At 35.9% G+C, this 15,257-nt stretch overlaps 1 protein-coding gene across 1 annotated transcript in view; it reads right to left on the bottom strand.

Moving 5' to 3' along the window:
- LOC134805336 (PHD finger protein rhinoceros) overlaps positions 1-14,281 on the bottom strand; it is a 46,888-nt gene extending 32,607 nt beyond the window's left edge. The window contains exons 1-2 of the mRNA XM_063778667.1: positions 13,937-14,281; positions 12,759-13,081 (exon numbers count right to left, since the gene is read on the bottom strand). Of these exons, the coding sequence (XP_063634737.1) occupies positions 12,759-12,934 (176 nt within the window). The 5' untranslated portion in view covers positions 12,935-13,081; positions 13,937-14,281. The remainder of the gene's footprint in view (positions 1-12,758; positions 13,082-13,936) is intronic.
- Between the last annotated feature and the right edge of the window lie 976 nt (positions 14,282-15,257).

The raw sequence follows: 15,257 nt of genomic DNA, 5'->3' as shown, positions 1-15,257 counted from the left end.
CATGTAGACCTCGCAAACATTACTGGGTAGGTAATGCTGCCAGGGTGCCATTCATTTATTACGTAAGACGATTGAGGGCGGGAGGGGGGTCGAACATATCCTATACATGATTACATACATTGTACATATGGTCTAAGAGCTAGCCACGGCAATAGGTATGCAATTTATAGAGCAACGAAATCCCTCTAGTTAGTATGCCATACTATCATTATTAATTAATCCGGGCGCCTGGCAGCTGTCTAGCGGTGGGTGTGGGAGTGGATGGACAACAAAGTGGTTGTAAAATCAATTGAAGGTGTGCAATTTATAGAGCTCTGTGTTTGGTGTGATATAATAGCTAATTATGTATTTAATTCAAATATAACAATGCCAGGCGTTTTATTTGGGGGAAAAGTAGTGCCAGGAGATGAAAATACACAATCACTTGTGCGCCTGCAGGAAGTACTCACAATTGCTTTACGCATAGATTGTGAGTCAGGTGCAATTTGCTCGTGATCTTCCTGCAGGCGCACAAGTGATTGTGTATTTTCATCACCTGGCACTACTTTTCCCCCAAATAAAACGCCTGGCATTGTTATTAGGGCTTCCAAATACCGGACTTCTTTCAATACCGGTATTAATACCGAAACTGTCTTCATCAATACCGGGATCCCGGGATCCCGGTATTGACTATAAATGGCTTAAAAAATTTAGTTTTTTTTTTAAAGGCTGACTTTTACACCTGATATGTATGTCCTTAGCTTAGGATATTAAACAATAATCGCCATCTGCAATAATTATGTGAACCCTCCAGGTTGGCAATCATTTTATCCGCCTTGTTGACTTCACAAGTTACATTATTAGTTCAACCTAATAATCAGCCAATAAATATTCTTTGGCACCAAAAATTCGTATGCCATTACAGTTAATTTCTTTCTACATTTTGATAAAATTTTAAGAACTAATTATATTAAGGGGCTAGCCGACATTTTTGACAAGTTTTGAATCGAATCTCCTATTTTTTCTAAAAAAAAAAAACACTTTTTTCGTATCTAGTTGGCAGTGAAGAATCTTACAATTACATGTACGAAATCTAAATATTTCGGTTCGTCTTTGACGTCTCGAGAAACGTGTCTAGTAACGTAACGTAACGTAAGTAAACGTTTTAATTTTAAACGAATTAACACAAAAGTTATGGCCAGAAAACCAATTTTTAGCCTAAAATTGTTCAACTTTGATGCCAAATATCTCGAAGGCAATGAACTTTGAAGTAAATATAGGATACTAAACTGCAAAACGTAATTCAAGACCAAAAAAAGAAAGACAATGTTGGCACTGCAATAATTTGTTTGTAAAATAGTAAATTCCTTTTGATAAATAATCACGCTAAGATAATTTATTTATTAGTAATTTTACTCCTGCTATTTAAAAAAGTACTGGTATATACTTATTTTTGCATAAATACAAGACGCGCTAGTAAAAAGTGGCAACATTCGCGTGGGGTAGCCCCTTAATATATCCTGATGAACATCAGAATTCGTCACCAAATATTTATCTAACGCATATGCAATTGTTTCAATTAAATGATCTTCTTTAATTAAATTGGCAAGGTATGTTCTTGATACAGCCGAATTTGACCATTTTAATAGATTTTAAACGTTATAATAGGCACATTTTCCTTGTTTTTGAAAATACCGGGATCCCGGTATTTCATTAAAAAATACCGGTATTGAAAAATCTGTTTAAACAGACGGGATCCCGGTATTGGAAGCCCTAATTGTTATACAGGGTGACTTCAAATTGGTAATACAAAGTCAATGTTTTAGATACATCTTCCCTTAATTAAGCCCCTCAATGAAGTCTCATGCTTTTAAAATAATCAAAAGTAATTTTTTATTATTTTTTTATTTATCCCATTTTTTTAGACTTCACATGGTTATCCTAACATAATGATTAACAAAGAAGGTTAAATAATTTCAAAAGAACACTTTCCTCTTTGGTTATCAATCACCTGTCACAGTATTTATGAAGTAAATGTGTTTTGATTAGTAATTGTCACTTGTCAATCGAAAATTAAATTTTCCGCAAGATTTTGATTTTACAATACATTTTTAAATAAAACAATTCCTGAGAAACGGGTTACCGATTTTGCTACAAAAGGTGCCGAAGCAAAATTAGGAGAATCTGCATTTCCAGCAAGAGGGTGCACCAGCACAGTTAGCTCTAAGTGTGCGATATCATTTGGACCAAGAGTTCCCTGGCAGATGGATTGGACGCAACGCAACGGCCCAGTCGCATTGCTGCCTCGAAGTCCCGATCTTCGCATGGCCGACTCGACTTCCTTTGTAGGGCGAAATTAAAAGGAGAGTGTACGCACGCACGGGAATCAAATACCCTCGATGAACTTCGCCAAAAGCTGATAATTGAGGCGTTTAAATCTGTGAAAACCAATGAATTCATTCTTGGCAGACTCAAGAATCTCAAGAGTAATCATATGAACCAGACTTATGAGTCCAGAAAAGCGGTGGTAATTTTCAACAAATCTTAAAATACGCTTAATTAAAGTACGTCGGTGCACACTTATCTACTTATTGAAAGTATTGAAACGTAGGTATTTTAAGATTGTGTTACATTCGGTAGATTACGTACATTAATAAATGATTTAATTTAAATTAATTCGCTTATTGTTTACCACAGATTGTACAGTCGACTTCAAAGATATGTTTACACTTTTGCACCTTACTTCTTTGTAATAAGGCGAAAAACGTAAACATATCTTTGACGTCGACTGTATCAGGGTACTTAAAAGTAAACAGCTTAAGGCCAAGTCCAGACAGGAACAGTTTTGCGCAAATCTGATTAAATTGTCGAATCAAATCAGGTGGTGTGATTGTAAACACCATTTGGCTCGCCGATTCCCCTTTTATTCGATTGTAAGATAATGACCGATAAAATGGAGGTGCGGACGCAAGAATACTAATTTGTGATGATAGTATGCGCATTTAGTGGCATTTCATTTAGAGCGGTTGTCACTGGCCTTTACACGAGTGTCACTCAGTGATATCGATAATTATTAACTTACATTGATAACATCGAGTGACGGGTATGACAGTTAGGTATTTAATGTGGGGTAACCACACTTCGGGACTTTAATTATTTGTTTTATTAGAAAATTAGCGGTAATTAAATACAGCTAATTTTAACACCGGAGTTACTGTAGTATACTATTGGGCATTAACTGAGTCCCAATCAAGTATTTTGTATTAGCAATTTGAAGTCACCCTGTATTTGAATTAAATACATATTTAGCTATTATATCACACCAAACACAGAGCTCTATAAATTGCACACCTTCAATTGATTTTACAACCACTTTGTTGCCCATCCACTCCCACACCCACCGCTAGACAGCTGCCAGGCGCCCGGATTAATTAATAATGATAGTATGGCATACTAACTAGAGGGATTTCTTTACTCTATAAATTGCATACCTATTTCCGTGGCTAGCTCTCCGTCTAATAAACCACAATATCTGGGAGACCGAGCTTTGCTCGGAAAACATATAAAAACTCTAAAATGCGCGTTTTCCCAGAGATAAGACCTAGCTAGATCGATTTATTGCCTCCGAAAACCCCCATATAGCAAATTTCATCGAAATCGTTAGAGCCGTTTCCGAGATCCCCGAAATATATAAATAAATAAATAAACAAGAATTGCTCGTTTAAAGGTATTAGATAGATAGATAGATAGATTAGATTAGATTACATATATACCACATTGTTGTTATGGCGATCTAACCTAAAACATTGATAATCGTTTGTCTCTATCTGCCTTTTTAACATTTATTTGTATGGAAAAGTTAAATTTAGCAGAGATTTGCAAAATTTTATGAATAGCGTACAGCGGAGAGGCTCCTGCTACTTTCATGGTACATAATTATATGCAAACATATTTTATTGAAACCCCATAGTCCCCGGGATATTTTCTTATTTAAGTACTAGCGACCCGCCCCGGCTTCGCACGGGTTAACAAATTATACACCTAAACCTTCCTCAAGAATCACTCTTTTGATAGGTGAAAACCGCATGAAAATCCGTTCAGTAGTTTTTGAGTTTATCGCGAACATACGAACATACAAACACAGAAACAGACAGACGCGGCAGGGGACTTTGTTTTATAAGGTGTAGTGATTTAAAATTGCACTTAAATGTAGCTATACTTACACTTAGATATTTGTGGGATTATCTATGCAAAGGTACCTTATTGTCGATGGCGCTTACGCGACACTGCACGGCGCAGCGTTTTATTTGTATCGGAGCAACGTTTATAATGGCGGATGCGCCATCGACAATAAGGCCCCTTTTCATAAATAGTGACACATTTATTTACTTTGTACAGGTAACCACAAAGAAATTTAACTCCCCAACATACAAACTTTTATACAGTGGGGGTAGGGGGTGTTACGTTTCCCTGTAGCTAAATGAACTTCAGTTATAGCTTCGTTACGCATATCAGCAAATGCCAAGAACTAAGACTAAGCAATTATTTATTATTCAATAACTAAAATTAACGCAATAAATTCGCTTGAGCCAGCATACTATAAATTCGATTGAATCTTTATTTGAACTGTATGTGATTTTACTTCATATAGTGAATATTTTATATTCTTTAAAAAAAATAGCTTTGCTTCATGTTAAAACCATCGCCTGGCAGCATGTTTAATTATATCTAACTATAACAGTAATCAACATTTCCATATTTTTTATATCATTGAAAACACTTTAGACACACTACTTTAAATTCATCCGAAGCTATTTAAGTTCATATTTCAAAAGAAATGTTGTTTACCTCCATAATATGTTTGCAGACTTAAATTAATATTACATTATTTCAAACCAGTGATAGAAAGAGAAAACACATGGATACATATATATTTTCACATTATGTTTCATGACTGGCTGTATAACAAACATTTAACATAATAATATATTTCTCATATAGATATTAATCATTAACTATATGAGAAATATATGTTAAATTTCGAGTCGCAAACATATTTAGTACGACGCAAGCTGTACATAGAAACAACACAATATCAGTTTTTATAGCAATACAATAAATATAATACATTATAGTCAAATAGGCGACAGTAGGTCATACAAATGAGCAAGCTTAATTCAATGGGATAAGGTGCATATTTGCATACATACGCTTAGTGGAATCATCGAGTTGTAAGTCAAAGTATGGCATATGATTATTTCAGTGTTATATGTGGTAGCCGCCCAAGCCGAACCCAAAAATACTATTTTCACTTCTCATGCTCAAAAAGTGCACCTTTATGTCGTGCGTAGACGACATAAAATCGCATTTTATGCTCTAGAGCATAAAAGTAAAATTTTCTTCTAAGACTAAGGTCGGTCTCAGCAGCCAAACAGTTAAAACATATTGCACAATTTTACTGAGCAATAAAATTGTGTAGATGACAAAATTTGTTATATTATTTTATTTTTGCTACAATTTATTAGAAATCCGTATTTTCTGTGATTAAATTTAGTAAATCACATAAAATAGGATTATCGTTCAAAAATGCTCCGAAAATGTTTGACTTGGCAGAAAACCAAGCGTCTGAAACTGTGAACACATGTAGAAAATTTAAAAAAATATATTAAAAAGTTCGTTGGCGGGAATTGGTTATGTATTATGTTCTTTCGCTTTACGACAATTTCGTGGTGTAAATTGCCGTGAAAAATATAATTTTATTTTCCTCGCAATCGAAGTGAAAAGCAGAGTGTACAACAAGGGCATAAATGTCCATTTTTACCCTCGTCTACTATTTTGGTCTTCGCTTCGCTCAGACCAAAAAATTGCCTCGGGTAGAAATGGGTCACTTTATGCCCTTGTGTACAATCTACTATTTTTTTCTGGACACAATTATTATGACTTGAGTTGCCCCTGCGCGTGGCTGTACCTGTACCAGTGTACCTGTAGGTATAGCTTTTAATTACTCCTTCGGTACAGTCACCTGCAATAGTACGTTACTACACAACGAAGGCCGCAAAAATATCTGACACGTTCTTATTTGTAGAGCCCTAAAAGTGTGTTACATATTTTTGCGGCCTTCGAACAGTAACATATTATTGCAGGTGACTATACCTATAGGTTAACTGGAAGAGATCCCTCTTAGGGATAAGTTCGCCCTTGTACTGTATTTATGTTCTATCTGATGTGCCTGTATTCCTCTCTTCCGTACAATAAGTGTTACTTATTTACTTACTTACTTCTATTATACATATACACCAAAATATGATTTTAGACTCATTGACCTCGTTGCCCAATCGTCGGTTGTCAACTAAAACTTACAATAATTGACGCCAATCACAAATAACAAATGAAAAAAGCACAATATGGTTTCAGTACTGAGTACGAGGTTTCTACTGTTTTTGGTCGTAAACTGAAAAATGTAAAGCAACAACCCCATTATAAAATTAGCTCGCTATAATCTTATAGTCCATCCAACTAGATTTCAGTATTTTTAGGACATACTTCTCCACCAAATTTTATCGAAACCTGACGAAAATAAATAATTCGACAACAAAATAAAAAACGGCCTGTTAACTGCTAACCCGGAATCCTAATTGCAATGACATAACGTGGCTGTTTGTAACTCGGAAGCCCTTGGAACACCCAACTCCAATAACAAAAATCTAACGTAACGTAAAAATGCTAACGTAATATTTTCAGACATATTTTGGTCACGTTTATGAGAGTTAGACCAAGAAAAGTCTGCAGCAATTTTGATAGCCCACGCAGTGCAAGTGTTATTTATACGTAACAATAATTTCATAGAAGTTTGACGTTTAAAATAACACTTGCACTGCGTGGGCTATGAAAATCGCTGCAGATTTATCTTGGTCTGTCTAAAGATTAATATAGCAGAAAGGATTTTACGATTCTGACATCTCCTAAAAGATGGGCTTTTTCTATGTAACTAGCCAAAATTAGTGATAAATATTTCTTGTCCAACATCCTTATGCTGCGTGCGCGTCGGTGGGGCCGCCCTGGTGGCTATGGAACATAATAGTTATTCCATACGCACACCAGTTCATTTTTGCTATAGCTATGGTAATCATCGTTTATTGATATGCTACTAAACTTACAAAACATGGATTTAATTATTACTGTTCCGTGCAAAACTTTGTTCATGGAACACTTATGGGATCAGTTCGGTTTTGCAAATCAGTTAAATGCGTTTTTTTTTTCGTTCCCTTTAATCATATCACACGATCAGTAAATTATAAAAAAATATTATGAAAATAAACTAAAACAAATATGTATAGTCTATTTATGGAATTGTAATAGCTATTTCACGGCAGTGGCGCCACCTAGTAACTTTCTAATTATAAATATTCGGTCCAAGAAATCCAATGTTTACATTTATACTACTACTAGCTTCTTCCCGCGAGTTCGTCTGCGTGGAATTAGTATTTCTATGATTTCTGGGATGAAAACTATCCTATGTCTTTCCCGGGGACTCAAAATATATATCTCTCTCATATTTTATATAAATTGGTACAGCGGCTAAAGAGTGAAAAGGTAACAGAATTCCTTTCACATTTATAATATTAGTATGCATAGAATGGATATGCACCCAATAACAGATAATAACACAACGCGGTTTAAAATCATCCAAGAAAGATGTTATAAATGTTTTGGTTTCATAAAACTGGACTATTGTGTATTAGAAATAATTATGTATAAAAATGTGTTGATAATCCTTGTATCATTGATAGAAGGTCGAATTTTGCTTTGCCTTGTAAAGTTTCATAAGTTTACTGTGGCGCCACCTGGCGGCGATGCGCCGCATTACTTATTTAACAGTTGACAGTGATCAAATATAATAACGATTAGAGCACACGAAAGTTCTTATTTTTACCACGGGGTGCGCTGTCATCACTTTTATTTTCCCCACTACGCCCCTTACATATAGGCAAATTGTCAAAATAATCTAATTAGGTTTGGCTCGCAACGTTAAGATCGCAATATGATTGACTAACGATCCCAAATTATTAGACAAGTATAACTAACGGAGTGCAATGTCATGTTCTAGCTGAAGTCTAGTTTCCAAACTAGGTCACATCTATGCAGGTCTAAGACAAAATGCCAGACTTGGATAATACAGCCAATTAACACCTGACACTGATACTAGCTCCCTCTAACCAATGAAATGTAAATATATTATTAGGAACATAGACTTAAAAATCTTTGTTCAGTTGACAATCAGAATTCAGTATCGAATCTGATAATCTTAGAAACCTCGTATCTCAGTACTGCACAATATTGAGATACGACAACTTAACAGTAGTGTTCAATCTATTTTAAGGGCAAACTACATAATTGCATCTTGTGGTGTCTAAACAAAGTTTAGTATCTGTTTCATTGTATGGTATACATCTGTTGTAATTATTTATACTGGTTTTGTATTTATCAAAGAGGATTATTCACCAATAATTATAACTTTTTTTAATACTTTACATATAATTATCAGCATTAACTAGTAGAACTAGTGTAAGTTATATCTAAAATAAGTCATAAGTGGTAACAATTTACTATCATGGGCTTAATCTTTCATACAAATATGGTTTCCAAATTGATAGGGTTTGTAAAAACAATCTATTAAATGTCACAGAATGGTTACTAATAGACACACCGAGAAAACAAAAAAAAACCGAATACAAGATGGAGAGATGAGCTACGAAATTTCGACAGATACTGGTGGAGAACAGCACAGAATAGGAAGGAATGGGAAAAACTGGGGGGGGCCTTTTCCGCACACGCGACATGCAAATAAATATTCATAATTGAAAAACAATGAAAGTGTAAAAAAATAACAAAAATGCATAAAATAAAGGCTATTACTATTATTAAATACCCGATCCAGTAGCCATTTGTTGGTAAGCGGTTCGAGTCCGTGGTCTCATAGCTGTCAGGATAGCACTCCTCTCACACATAGGTAATAACCAGATAATGGACAATCTAGTATGTATAACACGAATTTACCTTTTAACACTAGTTATATAGTAAAAATAGGAGGCACAAAGGCACATCCACCACAAGATACGAGTATGACCAGCTATGGAAATTATACGAGAATTACTTTTCTTATTGGAAAAGATTCAATCAACCATATATTTTCTATATTATATCTTGTTCTTTGGGCAAAAAGGAAAAATAAGTTTTTTGGCAAAAATTTCATTTTTGGTACAAGTTTTTATCGCTGACTGTACTTTTCTTACGACAGACAACTAATACTCATCGAGACAATTCTAAAAACCCCTAACACAATTAGGTTGCGTTGTTTCATCACAGAGTTCCTATGGCCACCTCCTGTCTCCATCATCAGATCAGTTCGACAGTACCATATTATTGTATTGTCATCAGAACTACATACAGCTGCCAATTTTCAGGACGCTACGATCCTTGGAAGATGGTTAAATTAGTTACCTTAGATTCCATTACATAGTTACATACAGGTCGAGAGTTCCTATGACCACCTCCTGTCTCCATCATCAGATCAGTTCGACAGTACCATATTATTGTATTGTCATCAGAAGATCAGAACTATATACAGCTGCCAATTTTCATGACGCTACGATCCTTGGAAGATGGTTAAATTAGTTACCTTAGATTCCATTACATAGTTAAGTAGTTACATAAGTAGGTAAGAGCGTGCGACTTTCAATCCGGAGGTCGCGGGTTCGAACCCCGGCTCGTACCAATGAGTTTTTCGGAACTTATGTACGAAATGTCATTTGATATTTGCCAGTCGCTTTTCGGTGAAGGAAAACATCGTGAGGAAACCGGACTAATCCCAATAAGGCCTAGTTTCCCCTCTGGGTTGGAAGGTCAGATGGCAGTCGCTTTCGTAAAAGCTAGTGCCTACGTCAAATCATGGGATTAGTTGTCAAGCGGACCCCAGGCTCCCATGAGCCGTGGCAAAATGCCGGGATAACGCGAGGAAGAAGAAGTTAAGTAGTTACATACAGGTCGACCTAATAAAAGCTTGTTAAAAATATATAGCCATTTATTTCCGATCCATAGGTACAACGGTTATTAAAATGATATTACCCTTTTTTTTTGTAAACTACTAAATATCCCGTATTTCATTGTGCCTCTTGGCATAGGCCTCCTCCAACCTTCTCCAGACCAGTAAGCCCCCAAGGTTAAGCAGATTTCATCTACCCACATAGATGTTAATAATATATTGACCTGCCTGTTCATATTCCTGTCCCGCCCATGATGCCATTTGTCAATGTCACTGTGTGAGCAGTCTCGTCTAGTCCACTCGTCCTTTCGGGCAAACTCGGCTCTGTTCGGCTCAGCATTGCTCCAAGCAATTATTAGGGTTGGCACCACTTGACGTCCTTTTGCGTGCACGACCACAGATAAGATAATCACTTGAATTTTGACAACCCTATATAGCCGAAAGGGATAGTGCCATATATTAGAAAGGGATAGCATGATTCGTCCCTGAATCGCTAGGAAGTGTCCTTTCTGTACGGTAGTACTATTATTTATTCTGTGGTGTGAGTTGACAACAATATAACTATGCGCGTGCAATAGAGATAGCAACAGGGAGGTCAATGTATGAAAATCTATGTGGAAAGTGTCACTTGTTTAATATACATATCAGGAGCACCAATGGCAACTGGCAAAGAGATACTTTTTGCCTGAGCTCGTATTTAATTTTTGCAATTCTAAGAAGCACTTCACCCTTAGAGAATATAACCAAACGGAGTAGCCATTAACAGGCTCTGTCGAAAATAGGCGGCCAATGGTCATACACATTGTATGGACTGACGTTTATCTGACATGGCTATTTTTACGTTACATTATACATTTGACGTGCCCCTTCCCGGCATCGGTAGACTATTTTGTACCGAAAATTACATACATGGCGCCTCCGTTTGGTTATATCCTCTAAGACTTCACCTATCTTTGACTGAACAATCGTAGTATTAACAGCAATACTGTATTGGCACAACATGGATCAAGGACAAAATCTTGGCAATATGAGTTACAAATTTGCAATATGAGTTACAAATTTGCAATATGAGTTACAAATTATCAATTAACAGAGTGAATGATGGTACTTTTGTGTATTTTGGTATATTGAAATATAGTTGGATGGCATAAGATACTGGTATTGTAAACTGTAACTGATGCAGAACAATTGACGGTATTTTTAGTTGTGTGTTGTGTACTCCATGTGGACTAAAACATGGACCAGATTAGTGCAAAATAAGGAAGAGTGGAGAAGATTGGGGGAGGCCTTTGCCCAAAGGCACACAGAATCGGTTATCGTAGATTAAGGAAAACTGTAGACATAGTATAAAAATGTATTTCTGAAATAAGGCTATAAATATAAATATAAACTCCATGTAATCTTGGGTATGTTGTAAAATAGTTAGATTTCATAATGAGATTGTAACTGATTAATGCAAATATAACTTAATAATTTGGAAATTGCCTACTTTTTCAGGTTAACCAAACTGTGATTCGAATTTAGTAGCAGAGCATAATAATTTAATTGAATGCAAAGCAGTTGAACTCTATTTATACTGCAATTAATAGATTTTCTGGTAACAGTGTAAATTTTAAGTCAAATACTAAGAAAAGAGGCAATGCATTATTCTGTGCACATTTCCTATTGGAATGGGAAGTTTTCAATAACTGGCCACCATTCAGTAACTAGCCACCTTATACTAAAACGAATTCTGTGTATAGGTGAATAGAATTCATTTTTAGTATAAGATGGCCAGTTATTAAACAGTGGCCAGTAATTGACGAATTACCCTATATGTGAGATCAATTGTAAAACTAAACTTATATGTTGTTATGATTTAAAATCGAATGAAACGAAACAAATGCAACTTTGTTGCATTTAATAATGATTGAAATTTCATTGGAGGTAATTTGTACTAGAATTAGGACCATGTGATGTTAGAGGTTAAACCTGGCATTACGGGCCAAATGATATGTGAATGTGGATCAAAATACAAATATTGCCGGCTGAGTGTAGCAAATTTTGAGTATATCGAATACAAAACATGGTGGACAGTGATGGAAGCAAGTTTGTATTAGCGTTATTTATGATACAAGTTTCTTATGACAATAGCCTCACACAACCGGGCACCGTTTTGGCAATTCATATGTACTTAGTTAAAGGATATTTTCAAGTTGGATAAATTAATTTATCGGTGATGTCAGAATATTAAATTTTTAGCAAAAAAACTGTAAGATACATTTGTCAGTATGAGATGATTTATGATCAAGTAATGAATTTAGCCTTGATTATCATAGTTTTCACTTGACCCACTTACAACAGATTTATGTTTCATATAAATGTCTTCAACATAAGTTCAGTTAAATCAGACCCCTATTACAAAAAAACACCTTCCCATAGCATAAAATTGATTATGAACCTCAAATATGTTGGCTTTGCCCACCAGCCCCCTTATACATAAACACGCTACAAACCTCAATTAGTTAATTGTTTGTCCTTATCTTATGTATTTGTAAGAAAGGTATAAAACATAATTTTACTAAATCAGGCCCTCTACGGTGCATTTTATGAATAAGGGGGTACAAGATTAACATTCAGAACAGGACATGTATAAATATCAAATATGATAGCACATATTTGCTTAATAGGAATTTTAGGCAGTTTTGCTTTTGAAGGGGATTAATTTAGGTTAATAAGTATAATTAAAAGGACAAACCTGAATAGTTCGGCAGGTGCCTCAGAGGCACTTCTATTGTATATGGATGACATCTTGAGGTCGCTGACAGGCCGGAGCTGCCAGAGAGCGTCCTCGGGCTCCGTCCTGCGGCGCTTCGAAGCGCCGGCCTCCTCCCCGCGCGGCCCTGAAGCGCGCTTGGTGCCTCTCAACGACATCTTGCTTGAGGCATTCACCAGCTACATGTTCACGAGCCACTTGTTGCTTTACACTTGGAGCGCGGCAGTAGCATTGTATAGAAAGTCACAGCGTTCTCTACATGATGGCATTTTAGTTCGACACAACACAACAACAGGAGGTGCCACCTGAAATGAACAACACACAACTTTCACACATTTGTAACACAAATTGGCACGAAATGAGCCGATTTCAGCACTGCAGAGGGAGAAATATCCCTATATTACTACTCGTGCACTACAATGACAACTTTGACAGGTCACTTGCACAATGTATCTAACAACAAAACAATGCCACTATGAATTGACGATTTCCTAAGGTTTCCGTTCACGAAATCACTGTTTAACACACGCTGACACATTAAAAAAACACCCCATCGCTATTTGTTAGATAAAAAGCTTACACGATATAACGAAACTACTATTACAATACCAATTATGACGAGCCGTGTATAGACATCGAAAGTATAGGGGGGGGGCGATTTCGGGCGAATGTGTTCAGCGTGTTATGCATTAAAACTGACCCGCAGGTCGCATTTCTTGTGTAAATTGTGTGAAAAAGGACAAGAGTTGTATTTGACGTTTCACATTGCACGAAGATGTATGGCGGGGCCGCGGTGGTCGCTGCTGAGCCTCGGTAAACACTGGACGCGGACGTCCACCGACCGAGCTCACTACTCATGCGCACTAAGGCCCGACATGTCAAACACACTCACATAACGCAACAACAAATTCCATATACTCCATTCTAAACTTATAAGCGTAAATATTTATCCCACGGCCAGTCTCCATTAGATAGTCTACATAACAAAATTGACAACATAGATAGCAGCACTGTTTTGTACCCTGATTGACGTGACTGGTCCTACGCATCATATTGTTCCGTCATGATTCCATATGAATATCTATGATGCATGGTCTGAATCGATCGTACATATCTTGCTGTAAACTTAATATCTTATAATAACTTGCAATTCTACGTACATTTTCTGTAATAATCATTTGGCGCCATTGATCCAAAAACCTCTTTGGTCACGTGACTATGTACGAATCACCAACGCAAGCCAAGTAAAATGGCCAAAACGCACATCGAGTTCATCTAATGTCATTGGTTTTGAAAGGAACTTGCCGCATAACTTATACATTGAGACAAGATTTTCACTACGTTACAACGGAAAACAAACAAAACACGAGCACATATTCAATAAACATGGGGTTTGTCAGCAAATAGCACAAATTTTAGCAAGAGTATATTACAACATGAACTTAGAGCAAGAGATATCAATAAGAAGTTACGGAAATTGGCCACTAGTTGGCGCTATTGAGCTTAAAAAAAAAAGTTGCCAGCAAAAAAAAACAACTTTTACTCTATATCATTTTACTGTACGTTTTCAATATTCCAAAAAATATTTTTTACTTTATATTCTTTAAAGCCAAAAATGTTTTTGTAATTCAATGACTTATAATGAAAAACCATTAGATCCAATATTGAAAACATATTTTGGTATGGCAATGATTGCTCCACTTTGCCTCGATATACGTAAAAACAACGGTTTTTTAAAGCGAGTCATTCATGATCGGACTAGAGTGGAAAAATACAGCATTACTTACTTACACGTCATCCTGAAAGACTATATGTAAACTATAGAGCAAATTGATTATATTTGTTAGGCTATATAATTAGGGATCAAAATGATATATTTCCGTCAAGGGCGTACATTGAATCTTATTGAATAATTAAAACAGAGATTAAATAACAAAATAAATACATTATAAATCTAGCCCTAAATTAGCCTGAGGCATTGTTCCCAGGACACTGGCCGCGTTCCCCCTCTGCACAGTGAGGCTGAGTTTTTGTGCAAAAAAAGCTCGTAGGTCGCCAGACACCCAGACTAGTTTGGTAGAAATTTCTTTTATTAGTTTTTTGGTGTCTGACGACCAAGGACCGAGAGTTTCAATTGCAAGTGCCGCAAATACATAATTAGTTTTCAAGAATGCATATTTGCGACACTTGGTAATTTTGTACCTATTCTTACTTATTGAATAAAAATTATAATCAGTAGGATTATATTCTATAAATTTACTAAAAATATTTTTTCAGTAATTCGTAAGGTTAATGGTATATACCAGCGGTCGGCAACCATTTAACAGCCAAGGGCCACATAGTAGTTAACGAAGTTGACGCGGGCCGCACTTTGTTAATATTTAATTATGACTTTATCAGTGCTTAATTAAATATCGACTATTCTATCGACATCCATACGAACAATTTTTGAATCTAAAATTTATTGATCAAACTTATTAT

The sequence above is a fragment of the Cydia splendana genome, chromosome Z, assembly GCF_910591565.1.
Source record: "Cydia splendana chromosome Z, ilCydSple1.2, whole genome shotgun sequence".
In the NCBI taxonomy this organism is placed as follows: domain Eukaryota; kingdom Metazoa; phylum Arthropoda; class Insecta; order Lepidoptera; family Tortricidae; genus Cydia; species Cydia splendana.
The sequence above is the reverse complement of the archived record's forward strand: the minus strand, read 5'-3'. Positions and strand labels throughout refer to the sequence as shown.